Genomic DNA, 12,305 nt, shown 5'->3' on the forward strand with positions numbered 1-12,305 from the left:
GAATCAACACGTCCAACAATTTCTGCATGATATCTGACCGATCACCACTCGACTGTAATTCGTTCTCTGCATGAGCCGTTTTCAAAATTCCACCATTTCCTTTTAACTGCACCACAGCATCAACGTGTATTGCCTCACTGTTCCACCGATTTGACCCTGTATCCTGCCCTCCCACTTTTCCACCGCTCCGTCGCCTGTATCAAGACACTCCACTCCGCAGCGAAGGCGGTCCGTTAGCGACCGATAAGGTCGAGAATCGCGTGTCGGCCGGGTGGCGAGTCGACCGTACGGCCGGCGCCGACCGACTGAGCCGAAAACGCGCCCGCTCGACGGCGGAGCCAGTGACGGGCGGCGGCGGAGCGCTGTACTCGTACCGAAAGGAGGGTACGTTACACCGGGCAGAGCTGTACCAGGCGGAGGATTCGCTGTAGATTGTAGATACCAGACAGAGGGTACGCTGTACCGAGCGGAGGGTACGCTGTACCGAGCGAAAACGCTGTACCAGGCGGAGGGTACGCTATACCGAGCGGAGGGTACGCTGTACCAGGCGGAGGGTAAGCTGTACCGGGTGAAAGGTACGCTGTACCGGGCGAAAGGTACGCTGTGCCGGGCGGTGAGTACTCTGTACCGGGTGGACCGTACCCTGTACCGGACAGAGGGTGCATTGTACCAGGCGGTGAAAAGGACGGTTATGCAGCATCAGTGTGGGACGGAAAAGCAACGAGCATTGTGGTGTGAATGGCACCAACCAAACCAGAAATTATCCCGGGCTGAGCTTGGGGAGGTGGGTTTTGGACTGGGCTATGCCCTACCAAGCCCAATCTGTGATTTTCCACCATTGGCCAGCTTGGGTACGGCCCAAGCGATATCAGTACCTGGGTTTAACCCGCGCTCTGCCATCCTATGACGTTGCAGAACCAATAGAACGCACGAGCAAAGGGCACCCAGTACTAGTCCCCGTGTCTATAGGATTGGACACCACTGGAGTGCGAAGGATGCTCAGTACAACACACAGGCTAAGGGCCCAGTACCGTGGTGTGACCGTCGGCACCTAGATAAGACGAGACTATCTTCAACTGTAACCACCACCAAGGCTAGACATAAGCAGGAAAGCTCACAAATGCTGCTCGTCTGCGGAATTCTGAGAGCGCCACAAACCTGAACATTATGTAAGACGGTTGCAGGGCGCTGCAAAAGACAACAGCGCCCTTTGGAGCACAACTGTACGCGGCCAGGCTGAGCCCTGGCATGGCTCTGCCCATGGCGGATTTCTCCATGGTAAGGCTCCAGGATGATCCGTGGGTGACGAATAGCGCCCGAATGACGTCCGCACAGTGATCAGTAGCCAGTAGCCACTAACCATCGTCCAACCCCGACCAAATGCCGGTCACCGTCGAAAAACATTCACCAGACGACGACAGACAGGGGATTGAAGGACAGCTGGACACGAAAATCATCCGATAGGGACCAACAAGCACCTACGATACAATTAACGGCACCAGCAGTGACCAGCCAACACCAGTGGCAGCCAGCCTATCAACAAACGGGGTCGGCAGCGACCATCGGTGACACTCCCAATACCAGAGAGCGACAGACACTCCACCCGGGCGGCATCCAGAGGACCAGCAGTCTGCGGGTGGGACTAACCGCCGAGTTTTCACTAATCCATTCCATCCAACAGCATCGCAATCCGACACGGAACGCTTTTGCAGCCTCTGCTGACATCTAACGGTCAATATTAAAACCTCAGCTTCCCGCTCTCCCCGCTCTCCCGGTGAGGGCGCCACTGCACGGCGGCCGGAAATGCGCACGGTGAGCTCGGAGCTTCTTACAGATGGCTGAAAATGATCCCCCAAAGAACGCACCGTTCCGTGCTTCTATCCTCAGGATACAGAAATCCTTCTCCTCCACGCCGCAACCCCCCTCCGGGCTGGACAGGCAACTTTATCTCATGCGGGCTGCTCCCTTGGAGCGGCACCGCTGCTCCCAAGGGAGCGCACCCCGTAGCCGGGTGCAGTGAGTGCCTTGGGGCTGGGCGGCCTGTCTTCGGACGGGCTCAGCCCCGGCGACTCACTAGGGTGCCTGCCCAGACCAATGTCTCCCCCTATATCCTATCATCCTTCCGGCTCTGAAATGGTCTCATTGGACCGAAAGGGCCTAACCCAACAAAACAACAAAAAAAAAAAAACAAAAAAAAAAGAACGTGATAGGACTGATCGGGACCGGAACTGTCCCCTCGCACCATGGTATACATGTCACACCGCTGTGGATTCGCGATTGTGAAGCCATTTCACTGTGGACCCCGAACAGCTGGGACGTGCCGTGCCAGTGTCCTGTGCCTGAGCTGCTGTGAACCCAGCCTGTGAAGTCGTGGCCTGCAGAGCGGACACTGTGTGCCCATGTGGCTGTGAGCTGTGGGGTCGGGACTGTGGGGCCTCCAGGCTGTGGAGAAGACACTGTTCATTTGACTGTGAGCTGTGTACTGTGGGACCCTCTGACTGACCTTCGAGACTGTTGAGCATCATGGTCAAGAGTCGCTGTGTGCCATTCGCCTCCTGGTATACTGAGAGGATGTCCGCCGCCAGCGGGTTCCCCTGAGGTCACAGGTCACAGGTCAGAGGTCACAGGTCAGGTCAGAGGTCAGAGGTCACAGGTCACAGGTCACAAGTCACAGGCTTACACACACTGCTGGTACACTGAGAGGACGCCAGGTACCATGCGAGCTGCCGGCAAAGCCTAGACACAATGAGGGCACCCGTCGCAAGGCTGATTCAATTAATCAAGATTCCATTAAAATACAATAAGTTACCAGCACACTCATCTAGGTAATTCAGAAGAATATGCAAAAATATGCAGTACATCAAAATGAAGTTCGACAAAAACATATGACAGTCCTACAGGTAACATTTTCAGTGGCTTGCCGTCTCATTCGCAGCAGTTCTCTACGAGGAGGCCCGCATAGCGAGGGCGAACACACCGTCACATGCAAACTGCCATCCCTCCCGCCAGCGAAAACGGCAGCAGACTGCTAATCCTCCCAGCAACTGTCTGATCCACCAGCTCTCTCTCCAACCAGCTGTCCCACCATATATCTATCCCACAATCTACCCCTTCCACCAGCTATCCCTTCCATAAGCTATCCTACCGGCCGTCCGGCCAGCTATCCCACAGCTGTCCCACAGCAGAGCTGTCAGCCGCTGTCCCACCAGCTGTCCCACCAGCTGTCCCACCAGCTGTCCCACCAGCTGTCCCGCCAGCTGTCCCACCAGGTGTCGCTCACCTTCAGTCCCAGGACCTGCAGGTTGAACAGCTTTCCCAGCTCGTACGGCAGCAGCCGTAACAGGTTGTGGTTCAAGTGCAGCTCCCTGGAGCAGGCAGACACGGGTCACCACATCGCCACGGGTCATAACACGGGTCATAACACGGACACGGGTCAAAATACGATTACGGACAAAGGGCAGAACACGGACACGGGGTCAGAATACTGGTTAGAACACGGATACAGGTCAAAACACGGCAAGGACAAGGTCAGGACAAGGACACAGTCGCGGGTCGGCACACGGGTCGATAAACGGGTCCGAACGAGAACACGGGTTAGAACCGGTACGCAGGGGACGCGGTCCGGGAACAGCAGCACAAAAGGCGCAGTTCAGGAGCAGGGATAGGCGGCGCCGACGGCCAGGTACTGAACGAATGGTAGCAGGTAGGGCTGGCATAGTTATAGCATATGTAGCCCATACTACAGGTCAGACAGACAGGCGCACTCTGTGTAAATAATATGCTTGTTAAACCACAACAGCTATGAGCTAACAAACCGAGGACTAAATAATGATGTACAAAATCAAAGCGGTTGGGATGATTTTAACTTGTTTGTCTAGCAAAGAAACACCAAACAGTAAAAGATCATCGGAAACAAGTCAGCGAACGTGATACATCCGCTGATCGCACCGGTCCACAATACAACTGACAGCCCGTTCGGCAAGTGCCGCGCCCACAGCGGCCGTTCGTTCACAGGGAGCGTGCCCACCTCATATTGACGAGGTCTCCGAGCTCTGCGGGAATCTGGCGCAGCTTGTTGTTGGATAGGTCCAGGTAGGTGAGCTGCGTCAGGTTCACGATCTCGGCCGGCAGACAGACCAGCGAGTTCTCGCTCATGTAGAGTGCCGTCAGGTGCTTCAGTCGCCACACGGAGGGGCTGATGTTACGGACCATACCTGAGGGGACGGGGGGGGGGGGGGCGACTCGGTGAGAGAGGGAGAGAGGGAGGGGGACAGAGTGAGTGAGTGAGTGAGTGAGTGAGTGAGTGAGTGAGTGAGTGAGTGAGTGAGTGAGTGAGTGAGTGAGTGAGTGAGTGAGTGAGTGAGTGAGTGAGTGAGTGAGTGAGTGAGTGAGTGAGTGAGTGAGTGAGTGAGTGAGTGAGTGAGTGAGTGAGTGAGTGAGTGAGTGAGTGAGTGAGTGAGTGAGTGAGTGAGAGAGAGAGAGAGAGAGAGAGAGAGAGAGAGAGAGAGAGAGAGAGAGAGAGAGAGAGAGAGAGAGAGGAGGGTGAAACAGCCAGAGACGGGGTGACGGAGAGTGAGAGTGAAAATGAGACAGAACAAGAGTGGGCGAGTGTATGGGTCTTATGAGCAACCGTGGCCGTCCTACAGTTTACTGACCATGTGAAACATTAATTTCCAACTCATATTTATCTGCTATCACTCAACAGACAGCAAAATAACTGTCAGATGGGAATGAAGCAAAAATAGCATAGACATTTAAATTACTTCCATGAAGTATTAGTTAGATATGAAAAAACAGTACGTAGATTGAAATAAACAGCGCGGTGCTCCCACCTACGAAATGGCAACGTCAAAAAGAATTACCGGAAAGAATATAGGGGAGACAGCAAGAGAGACAGAGATATTGGTAGTGTCAGACAGACAGACAGACAGACAGGCTGTGTGACAGACAAACTGTCAGACTGTCTAACGAACTGCCAGACAGTTAGACAGAGAGACTGTCCGACGGACTGTCATACGGACAGTCCTGCCCACTGGACAGCCAGACAGACGGTCTGTCTGAGACTGTCTGTCAGACTACCAGACAGGTAGTCAGACAGTGACAGACGGCAGTCAGACAGTGACAGACGGCAGACAGTCTGCCGGACGGTCGGCCGCCGTCGCGACGCACCGGTAATCTCCAGCTCCTGCCAGTGGCTCTTCCGTCCGGCGGCGATGTCCTCCTGCGACATGAAGGTGGGGGTGCGCCGGCCGCATGCCTTCTCCTGCTTCTCTTTACCGCTGTTGCCCCTTATCATCGCACCCTGCAACAGAGGTACGGCGGTCAGCGGCAGCGACTAATAGCAGTACGGCGGTCAGCGCGGACCAACGGCGGTACGGCGGTCAGCGAGGGACTAATAGCAGTACGAGGGTCGGCGCGGACCAACAGCAGTAGGAGGGTCGGCGCAGACCAACGGCAGTACGGCGGTAAGCACGGACCAACAGCGGTACGGCGGTCAGCGAGGGACTAATAGCAGTCAGCGCGGACCAACGGCGGTACGGCGGTCAGCGCGGGACCCACGGCAGTAACTCAGCACGGGAACAATGACAGTATGGCGGTCAGCGCGGGACCAATAACGGCAGTAAATGGTCGGCGCCGGACCAGCGGCAGTAAAAGGGTCGGCATGGGGGACCAATGCCAGTATGGGGGTCAGCACGGGACCAGCGGCAGTACGGGGGTCAGCGCCGGACCAACGGCAGTATGGGCTGAACACAGGACCAACGCCAGTATGGGTTGAACACAGGACCAACGGCAGTCCAATGAGGACATTGTCAGGATGCAATGTCCAAGGGACAGTGCAATGATAACCAGTACGCTGGGAGGGACAGTGTTATCAAATGTGCGCAGTAATAGCACAGTGAAATAAACATAATACCAGATCACCAGTGATGCCACTGTAATGGCCCCAACATCACCCCTTTATTTATCATTCTTCACTGTTGTATGAACCAGAGCAGTTCATCTGTATGAAACGGGAGACCTCACAATGGACACCGGCGGCACACTGACCTGACGTCACCAGTTAGCAATCGTCACAGACAGGCCGGTAACATCACAACTAGTTATAGGAATGTCCACAGTTTGTCTACAATGAAAGTTTTCCATCCAACCTTATTCAGCTTTGTATTATTGACCAGTTTTATACACAAAGTCGTACAGCCACTATTATTATTTTATCCGTCCTTATTGGTGGGGTGATGGGGACCGGGGAGGAGGTCGGTCGTCGGAAAAACTCCTCGGTTTTTCGCGAACAGCTCGCGTAAAAATCGGTCGAACGCTACCAAACTCTCGAAAGCCTCAAGTTAATCAATCAAGAATTTAATAATGCTTTGAAAATTCAATGACCCTGACCAGCTCAGGATTGATACAGCTAGGTAGCTCCCGTACCGAGTTAAACCTCACGCTTATGGGCTAGACGGAAGACGGAACAGACGGTTCAGACGGAACACTCCGCCTCGTTTCTTCGCGAATAACTCACGCAAAGAACGGCCGATCGCTACGATTTTTTCAATACCATTGAATTTCCAATTTAACACCTACCCTGAAAATGTCATGACCCTGAACAAAATAATCTTTGACCTAAGACCTGTCTCGATACCATGTCAGGCCGGAATAGCGATTCTGCGTATGTCGGCTCATATTATCCGTGCATTTGCAGTCATTTTGTAGCTGCAGACGCCCCAACATGAGACACGATGATTGTCACAAGCAATTTATGGTAGGTGTAAAGGTCACCTGAGGGGCAGGTCAGGTGAAGGTCACTGACCTTAAATGACCTTGGCTCACCTCTTCGAGCTTATGTATTTCTAGGTAGTTTTTGGAGTTGATTTCAAACTTAGCACCCACTTGAACATTTCAGTAGCTAATTTAAATGGGTATGTTACAAAGTTAAGTGGTGATAAACAAACACCAATTATATATAGCAGGCAGGATGCCCATCGGTTGGCCTGACCTGACCTGACCCAACATACCCCAAATGCATGAATGCATCAACTTTAACAATAATAACCGGAAATTTGCAACTAGGACCCTAAAAGCCCCATTTCAACGCCAAAGTCTACCAGGTCCCGATTTTCTTTAACCCGCGCCGTGCTGGTGGCCTATTTTTTCCGTGTAGTGCTGGGGGGTTTTCACGCCCCTTCTAACTCGGCACCTGGGCCACGTAGCGGCACGCGGTAAGCGGAAATCGAAAGAGCGTCAAAAAGAATGACACAAGCACTTGGTTCATTTTTTAGGTCAGGTCAAAGGTCAGGTCACCAGAAGTCATCAAAGGTCAAATTTAGTCAATTTCAAAAACTTTGGAAACTGCCAATGGCTAACTCGGGAACCAATAAAGCTACAGCGCCGCGGAAAAGCGCATTTGATAGCCCTTTTACACGCCTTTTTGAGTGTTGTTTTCAGATTTGACATCAGGTCAACGGTTTAGCCTCCAGAGGGCAAAAACTAAAAATAGCCGTTTCCACAAAAAACGATTTCCGGTAATAACTATTGACTCAAGCGAGCCACGACATTACTTTTGCCAGCATCTTGTTCCTCTCGTCGAAACGCGTCGAATGATCTATACGTTGACCTTGAAAGGTTGTTTGGAAATTTGACCTTAGGTCAAGGTCATGACCTGATTCGATAGGGTCATGTTGCACATCAGTCGATACGTATTGTCGAGCTGAACAAATCTGACGTGTTTTCACCGCTCTAGCACATCTCAATCAAAAGTTATAGCCAAAACACTGCTGGTGACCATTAATGACCTGAGATGACCTCAGGGGCACACAGAGGGGTCACAGGTGCATTTTCCGATTCAGTGTGTCATGGTAAGATATTAACCGATGTTTGAGAGAGAGGGTCTTGAAGGAAATTCGTCCAAAAGAGGTGCATTTCAATTTCCTCCCATTGACTTATGATGGAGTGGTCGCAAAATCAGCCTGACCTTATGTCACAATTATAAAAATCCAAGATATGCATTTTATACATACTGTTATTTCTATCAATTGCTGAAAGTTTCCAAGTGATCGTTCATTCGGTGTACTATAGCGGGCCTTTGAACTTTTTCGGAGGTAAGGTCACTTGACATGACCTGGTGACCTGATCTTGAATGACCATGGTCTGAAATCTTCACAACATGTGTGAAAAGATGTATGAACAGGTGTATCAAAACGGCGGCGCTAGAAAGTTGCGAAAAACCGGAGGAAGGGGGGCGTAAAAACGCCCCTCAGCACGGCACGGGATAAGTTTCGGTCATTGACCTGACCTGGAAGGTCAACCAATGACCCAGGACTTCAAAATTGGGTATCATCATCCTCGCATTGCCACGGAAGCGACACACTCGTTATCTACATGAAGCTCTAGCTCGATCAGGGGTTGCATTGCAAGGTGGCAGAAGGGTCTAAAAGACCACCTCTCCTACATGCATGGGGTATCCACAGTCACCATCCCCCCCCCCCCACAATGAAAGGAATGCTGTGTATGGAATGGTAGCCAGTTTTCCATGGGATTACCTTCAAATCACTCATATAGGTAACATGAAAGAGCTCTTTATGGCTATTAACTATTTTGTGCAAGAACACCTAACCATTAAAATGTCATTTTCTAAAAGTCAAATAATGGTCTTTCGTCTTAATGCAAATGTGAAATATGATGGTAAGTTGCAAACTGAAAACTGATCAATATGACTTGAGGCTTATGTCAAAAAAGTACCTTATGATGAATGAATTTTACATGGAAACAAGGGGCATCATGAATCAGGCACTGATTACTGTAGGTATCACAAGAATATACCAGACCAGCTGTCTAAATTCTAAAGCTAAGAGACCCCAAAAGGCAAAGGGTCTCAATTTTTTTTGGCCAGTATCTATGATAAATACTTATCAATAATCAATTTCAATAAAACATCCATGCCCCTTGCTCATCATATCTTGTGTGCTTCAAAGTTCAAACTATGCTTCTGTGACAATGCTGATGCACAATTTTTAAGGTAATATTGAGTGCGTACTACATAGCTTGCCCAATTGTATATATGTTAAGGTATCTACTGATTTGAGGATACAGCTTCCACAACCATACTGCATGGAATTCAAAATTAGAACAAAATTAAAGAGCACACCCTTTATAGTTGACAAAGCCCAAGATACCATAAACATTGCTTTCCTTTAACTATTAGGAAGTGAAGCTCTACCATCAGCACCTCTTTCCTAGTTAGTTAGTTACATATAGGGGAGACCCGGGAGGTATGGGCCCCCTGGAGGTATGGGCCATCGCAGTTTTGAAGAAGTGTTGCGTATTTTTACACATTTGACGGCGTTAACTGGTAGCAGCCATTCCGTTATACATCCCACGTGATTTTCAAAATCTTCCTCAGTCTTCGTTGGCAATGAGCGGTGATAAAGCGTTTTTGCCCTCTTCGAGTAAAACGGTACATACAGAAAATTCGTGATAAATTTGAGCCAGGCTCGTTTTAGGATGTCAGATCATCGCTAACATAAAGTTTAAAGCATGCAAATTAAGACTGGATAGACAATTTGAAGCTTTCTTGCAAGATTATGAGCTGAGATGCTATGCACATTTTGGCGTCCTGGCCGGGGGTTCGGGCCACCCACCGGCCATTGATCCTAATGAATAAAAAGATGCCTTCATTGAATGTCCCCGTCAATAAGTTTAATTTTTGTCGCGCAAGGTCGAAAATTTAACTTCAAATTTCATTCAAACAGAAAAATATCATTGATCTTATTTTATGGTGCATGCTTGAGTTTACCAAAATACATATATGGGCCCACGTCACCTCCATGAAGTAAGCTGTTGGCCGCTTATGCGGTTCCTGAGCTCTAAGAGAGATCAAGGTAGATACCAGCTATGAGTATTTTTCTCATTGTCGAGAAAAGAATATGAAACATGGCACCGGCCCATACCTCCCGGGCCATGGCCCATACCTCCCGGTGTATTTTGATGGATCGAAAAAGCACATGATTTATTGAAAGTTATCTCGAGACAAAATAGTTGATCCTAGATGCCTAATATCAGGCACACGTTGCAGGCGAAAGGCAATTTGACGTACACAGAGTGAAAACCCGGGTCTAGCCACTGCCCACTGGAAGAAAATTGCCTTTTCACAAAACCGGCCCATACCTCCCGGGTCTCCCCTACACTATTTACATTTACATTTATGAGATACACTATACATACATGCTATCAGCTTACAAATATGGCAACTGGTTCAAGCGTAAAAAAACTGATCTTATTGGTGAAATCATTTATCACTAGAGCAGTGTTACTGGTAAGGTATGATAAACTTAGGTTAGGCTAAGCTTCATCGAGTTGTTTTATATTTGGTGGGGTCAATTTAGCTTAGGTTAGAAGTGCATGTGATGATTTTCTATACTTACTTTCTTATTCTGACTTTCTTATTCTGAGAATACAGTGGTGGTTATTAACTTGCTATGCATACACTCAGCAATCGTAGCACATTTCTAAATCCTTTCATTATCATTATTTTTCATTGCATTCATTGTGCATTTAGCTGTTTTTTTTTTAGACAGAATCACCAGTCAAGAAGCAAGATGCAAAGCACTGAAATGGTCAGCCTTAAAGGAAATATATCACTTTTAACATACCGTTTTGAGCTAGAACAGCAGTTTTGTTGCTTGAGCTGAGACTAGCACCAATCAAAAGCTTTTACGCCCCAGTGATCACCCTAGGCAAAGATAGTCCATTTCTCGTCCTGATAAGAGGTCCTTCTAGAGGAATGCAGTATTTGTAGAGGAATACAGCCATGTCATTGTCAGACAATGCAGCATGCATAGGTTTGAATTACGCAATATGATAGGCCAACACGTAATAAGCTTTCGCTTCAGATATGAAAGTGAACTATTCCTTCAAGTTGTAGGTAGGTATTTTTCCCAAATAAATTTATTGTTCAACTATCAATTTAAGGTGTAGATTGTAGCTAAATTTAAGGTGTAGATTGTAGCTAGATTGATGAATGTTTTGAAAATGATAAGTCCAATTGCTGTCAAACAAATGTTTCACTTTGATGGAGCACCAAGTGAATGTGAAATTGAAATCTGAGCTACCTACCTACTTATCATTATGGGCTTATTTGATGAGCAAATTATGCTAGCTAAACATGGGAGGACAAAGAGCACCTGAGCCAAAAATAAACCGCATGGGAACATTTTAGGAAAGAAAACGCTCTTAAGGTATGAGCGAGACAGTCATAGCGCAGCAAAAACAGATGCGACAGACCCCGTCCCTCTCTTCCTCACCACCACTCACCAGTGTCATAAATGTAACGCGCCTCCAATTTGATAAGGGTAGGATTTAGAACCACTAAAAATGCCAATACTTGAAATTTTGATTGATAGCGAAAGTATCCCACGCATAACCCGAACCGTAAACACTCAAAACCTGAAATGCAAGCGATAACAATAGAATGCTGCCAGTTCCTAGTAGAGAATATAGTAACTTTTTCATTTCTCAGTCAGATATTTGGTAGTTTTTCTAAATGAATGAAAATTTTATTTCGATGGTTAAAAATTCATTTAACATCTTTTAACCCAAACCTTAAATTTTTGAAAAAAAAATACAGCAAAATAATTTGAAGTCGGACATAAGCTAGAGGAAGTCCTTCAACACAGTAGTGCTTGAGCTGGCTTTGGTTTAATTCCAGCTAGGCTAATCTGGAATCAAACTATTCCGTAACCCTGAACTTGAAGAATAAAGATCTAGCAAATTCTTATGCCCGGGCGGATCCTCACTTACCTACTTAGGAACCTGGGACTTTTTTCACCGCACAGCGCTACAAAGCGCTACGCGCGTGGTATAAGTAGGTATCAATCAATCAATCAAAAATATATTGAAAACCAATACAATTCAAAATGAACAATATTTATGAGCGATTGGTGCAAATGCTAACGCATAAATCAAAGCACCTCTCGCAAAATAACAAAAAGACACATCCATGTCTCCGACCGCCGACACAGGTCCAGTCTCACCACCTCAACCAGCTGATCGAGACGCACAGCCCGGCCGCGCCGACCACGCCCGCCGCGCCAGTCAGACAGTTAACGCACGTTGAAACGTTTCGATTCGAACAGGAATCGTTGGAACAAGCGAGCGACCTCACTCCTCTCGCCGGTGCTAAGATTTGTGCCGTGTAGAAGAATGCGTATTTGCATGTGTTGTGGTATTTGAGAAAAATCATAGTGGAGCATATTGGATATCGATTCAAATAAATTGGCTCTGTAGAGTTGATATAGACTACAGTGTAAAACAAA

General features: G+C 48.3%; 1 protein-coding gene across 1 annotated transcript in view; it reads right to left on the minus strand.

The window, feature by feature from the left end:
• LOC122367072 (CCR4-NOT transcription complex subunit 6-like) overlaps window positions 1–11,477 on the minus strand; it is a 65,735-nt gene extending 54,258 nt beyond the window's left edge. Inside the window, exons 1-5 of the mRNA XM_043339854.1 lie at window positions 11,305–11,477; window positions 5,170–5,302; window positions 4,028–4,214; window positions 3,281–3,365; window positions 2,504–2,594 (exon numbers count right to left, since the gene is read on the minus strand). Of these exons, the coding sequence (XP_043195789.1) occupies window positions 2,504–2,594; window positions 3,281–3,365; window positions 4,028–4,214; window positions 5,170–5,302; window positions 11,305–11,313 (505 nt within the window). The 5' untranslated portion in view covers window positions 11,314–11,477. The remainder of the gene's footprint in view (window positions 1–2,503; window positions 2,595–3,280; window positions 3,366–4,027; window positions 4,215–5,169; window positions 5,303–11,304) is intronic.
• Window positions 11,478–12,305: the final 828 nt, after the last annotated feature.

This window comes from Amphibalanus amphitrite, unplaced genomic scaffold (genome assembly GCF_019059575.1).
Source record: "Amphibalanus amphitrite isolate SeventyFive unplaced genomic scaffold, NRLGWU_Aamphi_draft 000848F_arrow, whole genome shotgun sequence".
Taxonomy (NCBI): domain Eukaryota; kingdom Metazoa; phylum Arthropoda; class Thecostraca; order Balanomorpha; family Balanidae; genus Amphibalanus; species Amphibalanus amphitrite.